Raw genomic sequence first — 13,125 nt, 5'->3', positions numbered from 1 at the left:
TCAATAACTGATGCACAGCGTTATTGATTACATTGATTAACTGTCTGTTCGTCTTCCTGTGGAGGGAGGAGCAGAAGGATGCGCGAGAACTCCTCACAGGATCGACGTTTCTATCCCTGAACTATCAGGAGGACCGGAAGTGGACCTTACTGCCCCATCCCCCCTCCCCCCTCTCCTCCTCCGTCCTCCTGCAGCCTTCTCATTGGTTCTGTAAACTCGTCGGCCGCTGCAGCGCTTCACGCTACCATTTTTCATTTTCGGCGTCACCATGGCAACCGGGCAACACACTCACTTACAGGCAGATAGAAAGAGAAACACTTCCTCTGAATTTATTTTGGTCTGCAGCGGTCGGAGAGGTGAGAAGAAATAACACTAAATAAGATGATATCAGATGAAATGTGCACGCGCAGCTATAACTGTCATTGATCGTGTCGTGTTGCGCGTGACGCGCGTGACTTCCCGCGTATTGATTCTTAATTTATTGGTTTTTGCAACTTGTGTCCAACTTTTTCCGGCAGCTTAAATGTTTAAAATAACTTTAGGAAAGTGTAACAGAGACGTTTGTGGCGGGAATCTAACTTCTGTAAACTCAGTAGGACATTTTCTGACTCGACAGTTGAACTTCCTGTTGAGTTTTCTTAAAGTGTGAAAAGTATCGATACTTTGTCTCCTTGTTAATCGATTATTAATCAATTAATCGGTGTTTGATCTTTAATAAGAGCGCGTGACGTGTCTGTTTCATGTCTGTTTTTAGATTCTTTACAGCTTCAGATCTTTAATGTCTGCTGGAACCTTTCGAATAATTCGTCTCAAATAGTTTAATGGAGTCTCATAAAGAATAAAAGCACACAGAAGGATTCATGAATATAGTATTAGATTTACTTTTTCACATTCTTTATCATTACAGTCTTTAATAGGATCACGTGGATAATTTGAGGCAGAAAGCAGTAACGTGTCACTAATATCAGTACATTTGTTCCAACACAGTGACAGACAGACAGTTTATTATTGTTCCCTGCTGTCCTGCATTTATTCACTTAATTAAATCAAACTGTATTTTACAGCAAAGTATTTGTGAGTAATTTTAAAGTAGGAAGTCGTACCTGCAGATGAACACACACTGACACATAAAATAATTTAAAAAATCATGAAGCCACAGATGCAGATATTTTGAATCTTTCAGGAAAAATGTGACTCCAAACAGAATTATTGCATTTTTTAACCCTCGTGTTGTCCTGTGGTCAAAATGACCCGCAGCTGTGTTCAATCAAGTTCTATTTTAATTCTATATTTTCACATTTTTTTGGGATCATTGGTGACAAGGATGCTGTGAGGGTTTCTTTAAACCAAAAAAAAAAATCCCCATTTTGACCCAAGGAGAACACGAGGGTTAAAGGCACCACAAATACAAGTTCCTAAAAGCTTTAAACCTTTGCAGGTTAAACCTCTGTGAGACTCGCAGACCTGTAAAAATATCTCTTTAACTGTGTTTTTACAGTGGAAGAAGTCTGGGACTATGAACCTGCTCGTCGCTGCATGAAACCTGAGCTTCAGTTGGACCGGGTCCTGCAGTGAAACCGAGAGGAGGAGGGGGAGGAAGAGGAAGAGGAGGAGGAGGAGGAGGGATGTCCCGCTCAGGACAGTAGTGAAGCATCCTTTAGCATCAGAGACACTCGTCGTTTCACAGCTGCAGAACGACGACATGGCTTCTCCGAGGCCGTTTGGCCGCTCGTCCGTGGACATTGCCAATGTCATGCAAAGGCTGCAGGGTGAGTGTGTCACTGTCGCCTCCTCCTCCCCCTCCTCCTCCTGCTCCTGCTGCAGCTGCTGCACACAGAGTGCTGATTCAACGCATGGGCAGCAAGTTTGCCAACATTTACAGGGCGGGACACACACACACACACACACACACACACACACACACACACACACACACTTCATACAGCAATGTTCAGACATAGTCAGAAAACTTCTCTTTACATTTATCAGGATAATGATGATCCTTCCTGTTCAGGGTTCGTCTGCTTGCTGTCAATCTTCCTCTCTCAGTCTTCCTCTCTTAGTCTTCCTCTCTCTGTCTTCCTCTCAGTCTTCCTTTTCTTAAAAGTTGAGTCTTCACAGTCCTGTGCTGTGATTGGCTGATTGTCCGACAGTTGTAGCCTTTAAAAGCGGAATAGAATGACATGTTTAGATAATTCGATTTAATGTGCGCGTGTTTTTAGGGAACATAATCTGTTTTTGCTTGTGACCAATTTACAAAAAGACATTTTATTGTTTGACATCTTTGAAGAATGAAAAAGTGTATTTGGAGAAACATGATTTGATTTGTTGAGTGAAGCTGCTGATGTGAACACATGATTCAGAGCTTTGATCTGTTTCTCCTCATGTCTTTAAAGTAAGATTTGAATCACATCATTATACAAGTTAAATCTTCCTGGATGCTCCAGTGAAGCGCCTCATCTTTTATCAGATCACGATCATGTTTTTTAGCCTTGAGTTGAAAGTTTTGATTCTTTCTGAATCAAACCAACAATCATCATTTAATATTCTTGACGCGAGACACCGTGTCACAACACCAGCAGCGTGCTGGATGCTCTGAACACGACTCCACCCGACACCCTGTGTGTCCTTGGTGAGCAGGTCGATGGCAGCAGCCTCTGTCTCTTTGTGGGTTTTTATCAGAGCATCGCTGCTGCCGCGTATGGTTTACCAGGAAATGTTACCGCGTGTTGCCATGGCGACTTCTGTCTGTGGTCGTGCCAGCGCTGCCCGGTTCCTGCTACGGGGTGACTCGGCTTCCTGTACGCCCGCGCTGCTGTTTTACACCCACCTGGTGGTAAAACATCCTCTCTGCACACCAAGGGGGAAACGGTAGAGATCACATGACACTTTAACGGCCTCCTATTGGCTCATGTGAAGTATGGACGAAGTTTAAAAGTTATTATTTCTCTTGTTGAAGCTGCAGAAACCTTTTTCTGCACACATGTGACGTTCGAGCCGCTGCAGCGTTTGCTGTCAGGAGGCCGGACGTCAGGCCACATCTGGAAGACGTCAGCGCGCCAGAGGTTTGAGGGGACAGCAGGTAGCTTCCTGTCATTAAACGCCGTCCTGCAGTCCGCCTGCGTGGATGCAGAGTTGACAGCGCAGTCTGCAATCTGATGAGCACTCTCGACCCTCCTTTTTTTTAACGTGTTGCCGCAGCAGTGAGTCAGTGTGACGATAGCTCGCGGCCTCAGATGCCCTCAGGCGGCAGGTCGTGACAGTCAAGCTCTTGTGGGTTTCATTCTTGTGTGTCAAACAGGAAGTGAAGACACACAGCTGGTGCAGGGTTTGTGGTGATGTCGTGCGCTCCTCAGACACCTGGAGAGGCACGCCGGTCTCGCATCAGACATGAGTCTATCGGGGGCTTTCAGGATTTCATTTCATTTACTTCTCTCTAATTTCCTCTAATTAGATGTGAAATAGTCCTCGGATAATAAAGAGGAAATAAAGAGGGCTGTGTTTTCTCAATCAACTGATCATTAATTTGGTCAAAAAAATTTGAACAAATACTGAACACAATTTTTCTGGATCCAACGTGACATCTTCAGATGGGTTTTCTTGTCCTCAACAACCCAGAGGCTCCTTTATAATGATGCAGAAGCAGATAAACACCTTGAACATGTGATCGATGATCATCTAAACTTTTCCGTGAATCAGCTGATAGTTTTATTTGAGATATAAAAGTCTTGTTAGACACAGAAAGATGAGTCTGCAGCTCCACGGACGGTCGAGAGTAGAAGAGAAGTGAGCTGTTTATTCTGAAGTGTCACTGACAGCTGCTGGAGACACTGATATGATGTGAAGAGAGCGAGACGGATGAGAGGGACACTATATGAGACTCAGAGACTTATCGAGACTCACTGAGACTCAATGAGACTCACTGAGACACTCTGAGACTCATTGAAACACTCTGAGACTCACTGAGACACTCTGAGACACACTAAGACTACCGTGTTGTCTTATTTTTGTAAAGAACAGGAATTGTACCAGGAAGTGATTCAGGCTGTGATGACCCCTCAGTGGGAGGAGCCTCTGACAGGCTTCTCAATGTGGCCTGTTCTCCTGTAAGTGGAACAGAGTGTCTTTCCAGAGCTCCCAGGTGACCGACTGAAAGGCTCAGCATCATCTATCCTGAGATCACCTTAAGTACTCCATCACTCTTGTGAGCTGCTCAGGCTTGGTGCTTTAATGGGCTGTTTGTTGCTGCTGATACACTTTTAATTGGCACTCAGCTCCCAATGCTGCAGCAGCTTTAATTAAATCAGCTGAGAGGAAACGGGACGACTCGGTGATGGAGCTGCTGTACATGTGAGAGTCAGTGTGTCCCGACCTCCATTACAAACAGTTCAGGACTCTGGACAGCTCCGAACAGCTGGAACATCAGGACCGCTCGGACTTACTGTCTTCTAGTTTCCTCTTTTAGATCAGATTGATGATCTGAAAGTGTTTCAGTCTTTTGAACATCAGAACGTCCGTGTTTGTAACTCAGAGGAGCGACAACGTTCCTGTTTCCTGTTTGTAATCTGTACTTTATGAACGCTGGTCCTTATTTCAATATTTGAAGATGTTTCTTTTTTTGTAGTTCACACACACGTTTGCCCTCCTAATAGGATACAGGAAGTTGATTTTTAGTTTTTGACTCTTTTAGTTCAAACACAAGCAGCTTCTTTTGAGTTTCTCCAGGAAATTACGATCCTGCCTTCACTAAATTCCTGCAATTTCTTTTCTCAGAAACTGGTGTCGACAGAAGCTCTGCTGAAGTATTACAGTATAAATTCACCTTTACGAACAAAACTGACTTTATTAGTTTGTAGAAAAGCTGCTGTGTCAGATTCGATCCCCCTCGTTGTCTCTGGTGGAAATAAAAACTCCTCCCTTCCAGCAGCAGCAGGTTTTTCCTCTTCAACCTGTCTGCAGGTCAGAACAGGAAACGGATGATTTTATTATTCTGAACTCAAATTTCAGCGATTATTTAGATGCTGGCATAATGTAGGATTGTTAATATGAATGGATTACTTTGAGATTGTTGTAAAAGATATTGTTGTGTTAAAGAAATTCTTATGAGAATATGGGAGTAAAAAACGTTGCAGTCTTTATTCTCCTCGTGGAAATGAATCCCTTAAAATCAAATCATATAAAAATATTTGATTTACAGTAAATTCTGAACTTTCTGAAGCTCCACATCTCCTTGTTCCTGTTGTGTGCTGCTGTCAGCAACGTTTCAATGTTTAACCTCTTTTTACTCTTTGGATGTTGAAGGAAGGAACATTTTCTTCTGAGCGTGTTTTCTGGGCCACATCCAGCAGCTCCTGAACAGTAATAATAGAACCACAACCTCCGGCCTATTTTTAGCATCCTGTCGGAAAAGCTTTCTGAACAGAATAAAGGCAGGTTGTAAGAGAAGTGATGGAGCAGGACGCTCTCTCTCTGCTGTGTTTATTCAGGACAGCAGAGTCGTGGTCCCAAGATGACTTGGTTCTGTTGGGTCTGAGATGTTGCAGGGCTTTGACATGACACTGTGTGTACAAAGGGAATCCCGGGTGTGGGTGTGTCCGCTGCCTCGTCACGGAGACAGCAGCTGGTGGACGTCCTCCAGCAGCCGCAGCATTAATTATTGAGCCGTGTTGCAGCTTGGAGAGCTTTGTGTGTCCGTCTCTTCACTTTGTTCTGGTCCGTTTAATCAGCAGGGACCTTGTTTACTTTTACACAAACAAAAAAAGATTAAAACACAAAAAAAGATTTTTTTAAAAATTATTTTCAACTGTGTCAATTTCAAAGGAGATTAAATACATCTTATAAACACACACACACACACACACACACACACACACACACACACACACACACACACACACACACACACACACACACACACAGAAACCAGGCTTAAACTGGGATAATGCAGCCGAGGCCGTGACATCACCGCCTGCTTTGTGCTGATTGGCTGAGCCGCGCTGTGAGTTGAGCCCTCAGCCTCCGAGGAGAGAGCAGTGCAGCGGGGGGCTGTGCACATCCTCACAGGCATGGCTGCTCCGGCCGGGGACAACACAGGAAGAAGGAGGGATGGGATTGTAAATCAGCCTCTCTGTTAGCCTCCTCTGCCCTGCCGTCTGTGTGAGTGTGTGTGTGTGTGTGTGTGTGTGTGTGTGTGTGTGTGTGAGTGTGAGTGTGTGTGTGTGTGTGAGTGAGGGTGTGTGTGTGGGAGGAGGGTACGTTTCCATCCCAGCCTCCAGCAGCTCGTTTGCTCTCCGGCAGCAGATTCGTTCGGCTTCCTGCTGGTCGGACAGCCGAGTGTTTCCACTGTGGATTTAGCTCTCGCTCCGGCTCGTATGTGCGGCGCGGAGCTCGTGAGATGCGCGGTGCCGCAGCGCGGCGTGTAGAATGGCTCAGTACAAGGACTTTTCTGTCAGGAAGACCTCGTTAAACCTGGTGACAGGCTTCTTTCAGTATCTGCGCGGTAAGTAGGGCAGCAGCCGCCTCCGTCCCTCGTCTCTTTGACCTGTGAGCATATGCTGACGGTTTGTAGGTGAATCCCTGCTGCACAAACACAGCTGTGTGTGTGTGTGTGTGGTTGTTATTGTTGTTGTTGTGATCTGTATACGCTTGAGTGGGCTTCCCCTGTGCTCCAGTGATGGAGCGTTAAGCCTGTGGGTGACTGTGATGTGTTTCACTTGGATGTATGTGTTCCTGCCGACACGTGACCGCTGGCCGTACCTCCGCGGCTGGATGTTGAAAGATGGCCTCTGTGTGCAGAGTGCGGCGGCGGCGGCCGGCGTCTGCGACGGGGTGTTAGGAAGCAGCGCCGAGCGCGACGGCAGCGGCACAAAGCAGAGAAACGTGTGGTTTTGTTGAGCCTGCTGCATAATGCATGAACTATTGTGGGGGTAACAGAACAAGAGAGCAGTAGGTGGGGGGGGGGAGGGAGGCCCAAACAATCAGGCATGTTGTTGCCGAACACGGAGGAGGCTGTGAAATGTTCAGGTCTCCTCGTGTGACCTCCATCTGAGAGCTCCTCTTGCTGCGAGCATGCTAACACGCACACGCTGCAAGGGCGGCTGCGATGCCGCCTGACGCAGCGGGCGGAGGGATGAAGCAGCAGGTTTGTGCTGCTGACTGACAGGCGGTCTCGTGCGTTTCACATTTCTGCTGCAGCCGGCATCGGTTCACACACACACACACACACACACACACACACACACACACACACACACACACACACACACACACACACACACACACACACACACACACACACACACACACACACACACACACACACACACACACACGCAGTCCCGTGTTCTGACCCGCTCCCTGTCCTTTCATTTCAGATGAGCAAGAGGCGGTGCAGAAGAGGACCTTCACTAAATGGATCAACTCTCATCTGGCGAAGGTAAGAAGGGCAGTCTTCATCGCCGACGTCTGCCGGCCCAAGTGAAGGTTGGAGGATGTGACAACCTCCAACTGAAGCCGTGTTCACCTTTAATCTTCGTGGTGGTTTAATCTGCAGCTTCCTTATCGGTCGGAGACGTTTCAGGCTGCGGAGAGAAATCCAGACAGGTTTACTCAGACAGGCCAGATTTAAAGATCCTTGCTGCTCCATGAACTCCAGTGCAGCATGTTTATAATTCAGGACCTGGTGTGTGTGTGTGTGTGTGTGTGTGTGTGTGTGTGTGTGTGTGTGTGTGTGTGTGTGTGTGTGTGTGTGTGTGTGTGTTGTGTGTGAGTGTGTGTGTGTGATGTGTGTGTGTGTGTGTGTGTGTGTGTGTGTGTGTGTGTGTGTGTGTGTGTGTGTGTTTGGACACTGTTGGCAGGGACAGTGCTGCCGTGTGCAGATGGAGAGCAGGAGGGAGAGGACGGTTCCCTGCGGGCAGTCGTCTGCTCCCGGGCTTCATGCATGTAAATTAAAGGAACAACAATAACACAAGTTCACGTGCTCTGACTCTGCAGGGTCTCACTCCGGGATCTGGTCCTGGATCTGGTTCTGGTTCTGTTGTTAGGCCCACAGATCTAAAACTTGAGAACAGTCCCGGCGTTCATCATTATTCACACTCTGCACTGCAGCTCAGTGCCTGTGCATACCAATGGGACCAGTGAAGCATCATGGGATTGTCAACAGGGCGGTTTCCACGGCAGCAAGAGGCTCACTCAGCGGGATGGACCGCAGTGACGACCTGCTAGCTGCAGAGAGGTTGAAGGTCGTCTGTGTTTGTGGACGAGTATTAGAAAGGGCAGCTGAGAGTGTGCGTTTTATCTGAGTAAGAACTTCCTGCAGCCTCCGCGTCCACTTCCTGCCAGCTTCTATCAGCGAGCGCCATCCATGTTCTTTACACTGTTTTTACACCGTCAGCGGTTTTTAATTCAGGTTCCAGGGCGGGTCAGATCTCTACATAACAGACTGAAGGGTCGCTCATCTTTGTTTTAACAGACATCCCCCTGATATCTGCAGTCAGACTGTAAATTAACTGAACATCGAATATCTGAGAGGAGAGTTCAGGATGAGGATGAAGAGTAAACGGAGCGAGCAGCAGCAGGACCGCTGCCTCCTCTTCACACACCGCTCTGCCCCACATACGCAGCCAACTGCATCCTGTCATGGAGTACGCGGAGCTGTGAAACGGCCCGCGCTGCCAAACAAACAGTTCCCCGCGGCGAGCTGTGCCTTTAATTAAAGCTCCACGGCAGGAGTGGAGAAGCATCTGCTTCCTGTGGGTCTGCTGCAGGTTGGAGGGTCGTCAGAGAAGCCGTCAGTCACCTGTGACGGCGTGCAGGTCGGTGAGCGTGTGGTTTTTAAAAATTTGGAACACCAGCAGACGGTTAAATCCGTCGCCTCAGGGCTGGGCAGCGAGCCATCGCTAAGGAACGGGCACCATGTTTTCAGCTGCAGGGAGGCACCGTGCTCGCTGCTAACAAGCCCGTCCTCTCACACTCTACATGCTTTTCTTTTTCTTTTCTGACTGCACCGAATGTTTTTTCTGCACGTTTATGCCGTGTCTCCTCTCCGGCAGCACAAACCACCGCTAGAGGTTAACGACCTGTTCGAGGACATCAAAGATGGGGTGAAGCTGCTGGCGCTGCTGGAAGTCCTGTCTGGCCAAAGACTTGTAAGTTGTTTTTTTTGTTTGTTTTTTACACAGGATTTAAATTGCACACTGCATGAATGTGTTGGATTTAAAATGTCTCATCCCGTGTGTGTGAAACTTGAAATCTGTGCACGAGTTTGAGGGAATCTATTCCAGCAAGTTTGAACAAAACCAAAGTTTAGTGTCGGATCTCTGTGCATAAATTAGTCTGCTGTAATTCAGCGATCTCAGCCTCCCTGCTGTGAGGAGCTGTTAGCACACACACACACACACACACACACACACACACACACACACACACACACACACACACACACACACACACACACACACACACACACACACACACTGACTGACCCAGATTCCATTTAGCAATTAGACCGATCCACACAAACTGCTGTTTCATCTGCAAAGCACATGGTCACACTGCATGGTGAACTCTGTGTGGTGCATTCACTGTCCTGTCTGATGCGTTCACTGTCCTGGATGATGCGTTCACTGTTTGATGGGTTCACTGTCCAGTCCGATGATACGTTCATTGTCCAATGGGTTCACTGTTCAGTCTGATGATACGTTCATGGTCTTGTCCGATGATTCGTTCACTGTCCAGTCTGATGATACGTTCATGGTCCTGTCCGATGATGCGTTCACGGTCAGATGGGTTCACTCTCTTGTCCGATGATACGTTCACTCTCCTGTCTGATGATATGTTTACTATCCTATCCATTGATGCGTTCACTGTCCGATGATGCGTTCACAGTCCTGTCCGGTCCAATGCGTTCACTGTCCAATGATACATTCACTGTACGATGCATTCAGCTGTCTGCTGCATGTCATTTCTTGCTCTCCTTCTCTCTACTGTCCCTTTCAAATTAAATGAATACTACAAAATAAAAGCTGACTTCCTGTGTCCGTTGGCAGCCCTGTGAACAAGGCCGGCAGCTGAAGAGGATCCACTGGGTCTCCAACATCGGCGCCGCTCTCAAGTTCCTAGAAGGCAGAAAGGTGAGCATGCAGCAATGTTGCGTGTGTGAGAGTAGAAAGAGGAGTGTATGATGATGATGAGGAAGAGGAGGAGGCTGCTGATTGGATGTTTGTCAGTGCAGCAGCAAACAGGACTTCTTGATTACATAACTAAATCCCCGGGGCGCTGCTCTGTGGAGCTCGTGTCCCACTTTCCCGAGTCTCCCGGAGGACTGACACTGACACTATTGTGATCTCTCTCCCGTCACGTGTGGCTTCAGTCCGTGTACCGAGGATCTCCGGTCAGTTCAACGGCCTGCGTGACCTCACCTCATGTTTTTTTCTTTTTCTTTTGATGCACGATGTGTTCGATGCAGTGCTCTGTGTCTGTAAATCTGAGGCTTTCTCCTGAGTTTGAATGGATTCTGGTTCTGGTGTGTCTCTGCAGTGCTGCCTGATTTCCTTTAAACCTCTGCTGTTTTTCTCCGTGGCTTTTTCTGAACCGAACCGCATCAAAGACCGGACTTTGATGCCTCTGAGGAAAAAAACAACAACAACAAAGCTTGCAGTTTGAAACTTTTATTCTCCAAACTGTCTGCAGGGACTCCCAGAATAATCTTCTGCTTCGGTTTCAGATCAAACTTGTGAACATTCACGCCACCGACATCGCAGACGGACGACCGTCCATCGTCCTCGGCTTGATATGGACCATAATCCTCTACTTTCAGGTAAAGCGGCGTGTGACGTGGCTCCTGTAAGAGTCACTGAGGTGGGCGGACCAAACGGTTCAGTCCAGTGCAGGATGAGTTTTGCAGTGGGAGGAGCATCTAGTTTTAGATGATGTAATATGACCCCGTTTCCAAACAAGTTGGGACGCTGTGTGAGATGTAAATAAAAACAGAATGTCATGATTTGCAAATCATGTAAATTCGTATTTAATTGAAAATAGACCGAAGACAACATATCGAAAGTTGAAACTGAGAAACTTTCTGGTTTAATAAAAAATATGTGCTCATTTTGAATTTTATGGCAGCAACACTTCCCAAAAAAGGTGGGACAGGGTCAACAAAAGACTGGAAAAGGTGTGTAATGCTAAAAAATACACCTGGTGGAACATCTCAACTAATTTAGGTTTCATGGCAACAGATCAGTAACATGATTGGGTATAAAAATATCTTTTCAGAGAGGCAGAATCTCTCAGCATTGAAGATGGGGAGAGGTTCACAGCTCTGTAAAAGACTGTGGGAAAATAGTGCAACAATCTAAGCATGATGTTTCCTAACGTAAAACTACAAAGAATTTGTAGATTTCATCATCTACGGTTCATAATATTATGGAAAGATTCAGAGAATCTGGAGAAATCTCTACACAAGGGACAAGGCTGAAAACCAATTTTGGATGGTGGTGATCTTCGGGCCCTCGGGCAGCACTGCATTAAAAACAGACTATATTCTGCAGTGGGAATCACTGCATGGGCTCAGGAAAACCATCGTCTGTGAGCACAGCTCATCCCTGTGTCCTCTCTTATTCCGGGACCAGAGGTCCAAGTGTTGACGTGTGTCCTGTTGACGTCCACCTGAAGCAGCTTCTCTCTTTCTGTCTCTCTTTCAGATTGAGGAGTTAACCAGCAACCTGCCGGCCCTGCAGGCCCTGTCCAACAGCAACTCCTCTGTGGATAGCATCACCAGCTCCGAAACAGGAAGTCCTCCCATGAAGAGGAAGGTCGTCAACAGATTTCAGGGCAACGCCAAGAAGGCCCTGCTGAGATGGGTGCAGTGCACGGCGGCCAAGTAAGTCACTTTTTGAATCCTCTTTTTCCTGCACAGAAGAGAGAGAAGAGTCTTCAGATCATCGTCCACGTTTCTACATGTGTTCTCAGGCATCACGGCATTGAGGTGAAGGACTTCGGTGCCAGCTGGCGCAGCGGCGTCGCCTTCCAGTCGGTGGTGCACGCCATCCGACCCGACCTGGTGGACATGGAGGAGGTGCGGCAGAGGAGCAACAGGGAGAATCTGGAGGAGGCGTTCGCTCTGGCTGAAAATGAGCTGGGCATCCCCCGTCTGCTGGATCCAGAAGGTGTGTGTGTGTGTGTGTGTGTGTGTGTGTGTGTGTGTGTGTGTGTCTGTCTGTCTGTCTGTCTGTCTGTCTGTGTGTGACTTCCTGCTGCGTTAAATATTCAGTATGGGCGTTTGAGCTTCAGATGGTGAGCGAGTGTTTCCCCGCAACGTCCAGCCTCTGTCTGAGGAAGTGAAGCAGTCTGCAGTGGCTCTGCAGTTCCCGACGCTTTATCTCGCAGAGAGAGATGCGCTGAAATGATTTCTAGAAGCGTCGGGGTCAGGGGAGGCGATGAGAGCGGATGTGTATAATTAGCCGTCGGGCCTCGGCGGATTCATCCTCCAAGGACACGAACTGTTTCGCTGTCAGGTGGAAAGCGGCTCGTTCCTACTTTTACGTGATTGTTGCTCGTGTCCGTGTCGCCCCACAGATGTGGACGTGGACAAGCCGGACGAGAAGTCCATCATGACGTACGTGGCACAGTTTCTCAAGCACTACCCGAACCCGCACCACGGAGAGACGGACGGGCAGCAGGACGAGGTACCTCCTTCAGATCTGTGATGACGCACATTCCAAACATATCAGGGTGTTGCCTCATTGTACCGCACTAGATTTCATATTTGCATCCATGCATGGTGACGTTTTGAGTTGTTGATCCGACGGTGGATCAGTGAGTTCAGAGACTGCGAGCGATGTGCAGCAGCACGGAGGAGGAGGAAGGTAGAACCCCGATGAGGAAGTGGTAGAAGATCCACACGTTAACGTGACCGCCGGTACGTGAACATTTGTGACTTCACCGTTGGACCTGAAACATAAGTTTTTGGGTGACGTTGGCGGGGTTGTGTCACCGTGGATTCGTCCTCCAGGGTCAGACTGTCAACACCGAGTTCTACTGGGACCTTCTGCAGCCTGTTACCGTTGTTAGCGGTTTGGTGTCATGAGTTAGTTGTTTGCTTGCTTTCTTATCAGGCCGGTAGCTTTT

General features: G+C 47.8%; 1 protein-coding gene across 8 annotated transcripts in view; it reads left to right on the top strand.

The window, feature by feature from the left end:
• The first annotated feature begins 1,502 nt into the window (after positions 1-1,502).
• The window catches only part of syne1b (spectrin repeat containing, nuclear envelope 1b), a 67,408-nt gene continuing 55,785 nt past the window's right edge, over positions 1,503-13,125 (top strand). For 4 of the 8 annotated variants that reach the window (XM_069711600.1, XM_069711599.1, XM_069711601.1 and 1 more), the window contains exons 1-8: positions 6,175-6,499; positions 7,374-7,435; positions 9,051-9,146; positions 10,047-10,130; positions 10,724-10,816; positions 11,700-11,878; positions 11,968-12,164; positions 12,574-12,683. In XM_069711600.1, coding sequence (XP_069567701.1) covers positions 6,424-6,499; positions 7,374-7,435; positions 9,051-9,146; positions 10,047-10,130; positions 10,724-10,816; positions 11,700-11,878; positions 11,968-12,164; positions 12,574-12,683 — 897 coding nt within the window. In that variant the 5' untranslated portion in view covers positions 6,175-6,423. Of the gene's footprint in view, positions 1,770-6,173; positions 6,500-7,373; positions 7,436-9,050; positions 9,147-10,046; positions 10,131-10,723; positions 10,817-11,699; positions 11,879-11,967; positions 12,165-12,573; positions 12,684-13,125 lie in introns of those variants that run through there. The other 4 variants (XM_069711604.1, XM_069711603.1, XM_069711598.1 and 1 more) reach the window with 2 other exon arrangements.

The sequence above is a fragment of the Brachyistius frenatus genome, unplaced genomic scaffold, assembly GCF_029030835.1.
Source record: "Brachyistius frenatus isolate BFR_SWC_R1_liver_20210118 unplaced genomic scaffold, ASM2903083v1 Contig_102, whole genome shotgun sequence".
Lineage (NCBI taxonomy): Eukaryota > Metazoa > Chordata > Actinopteri > Embiotocidae > Brachyistius > Brachyistius frenatus.
Note: the sequence above shows the minus strand (reverse complement) of the source record. Positions and strands in the feature narration are given on the sequence as shown.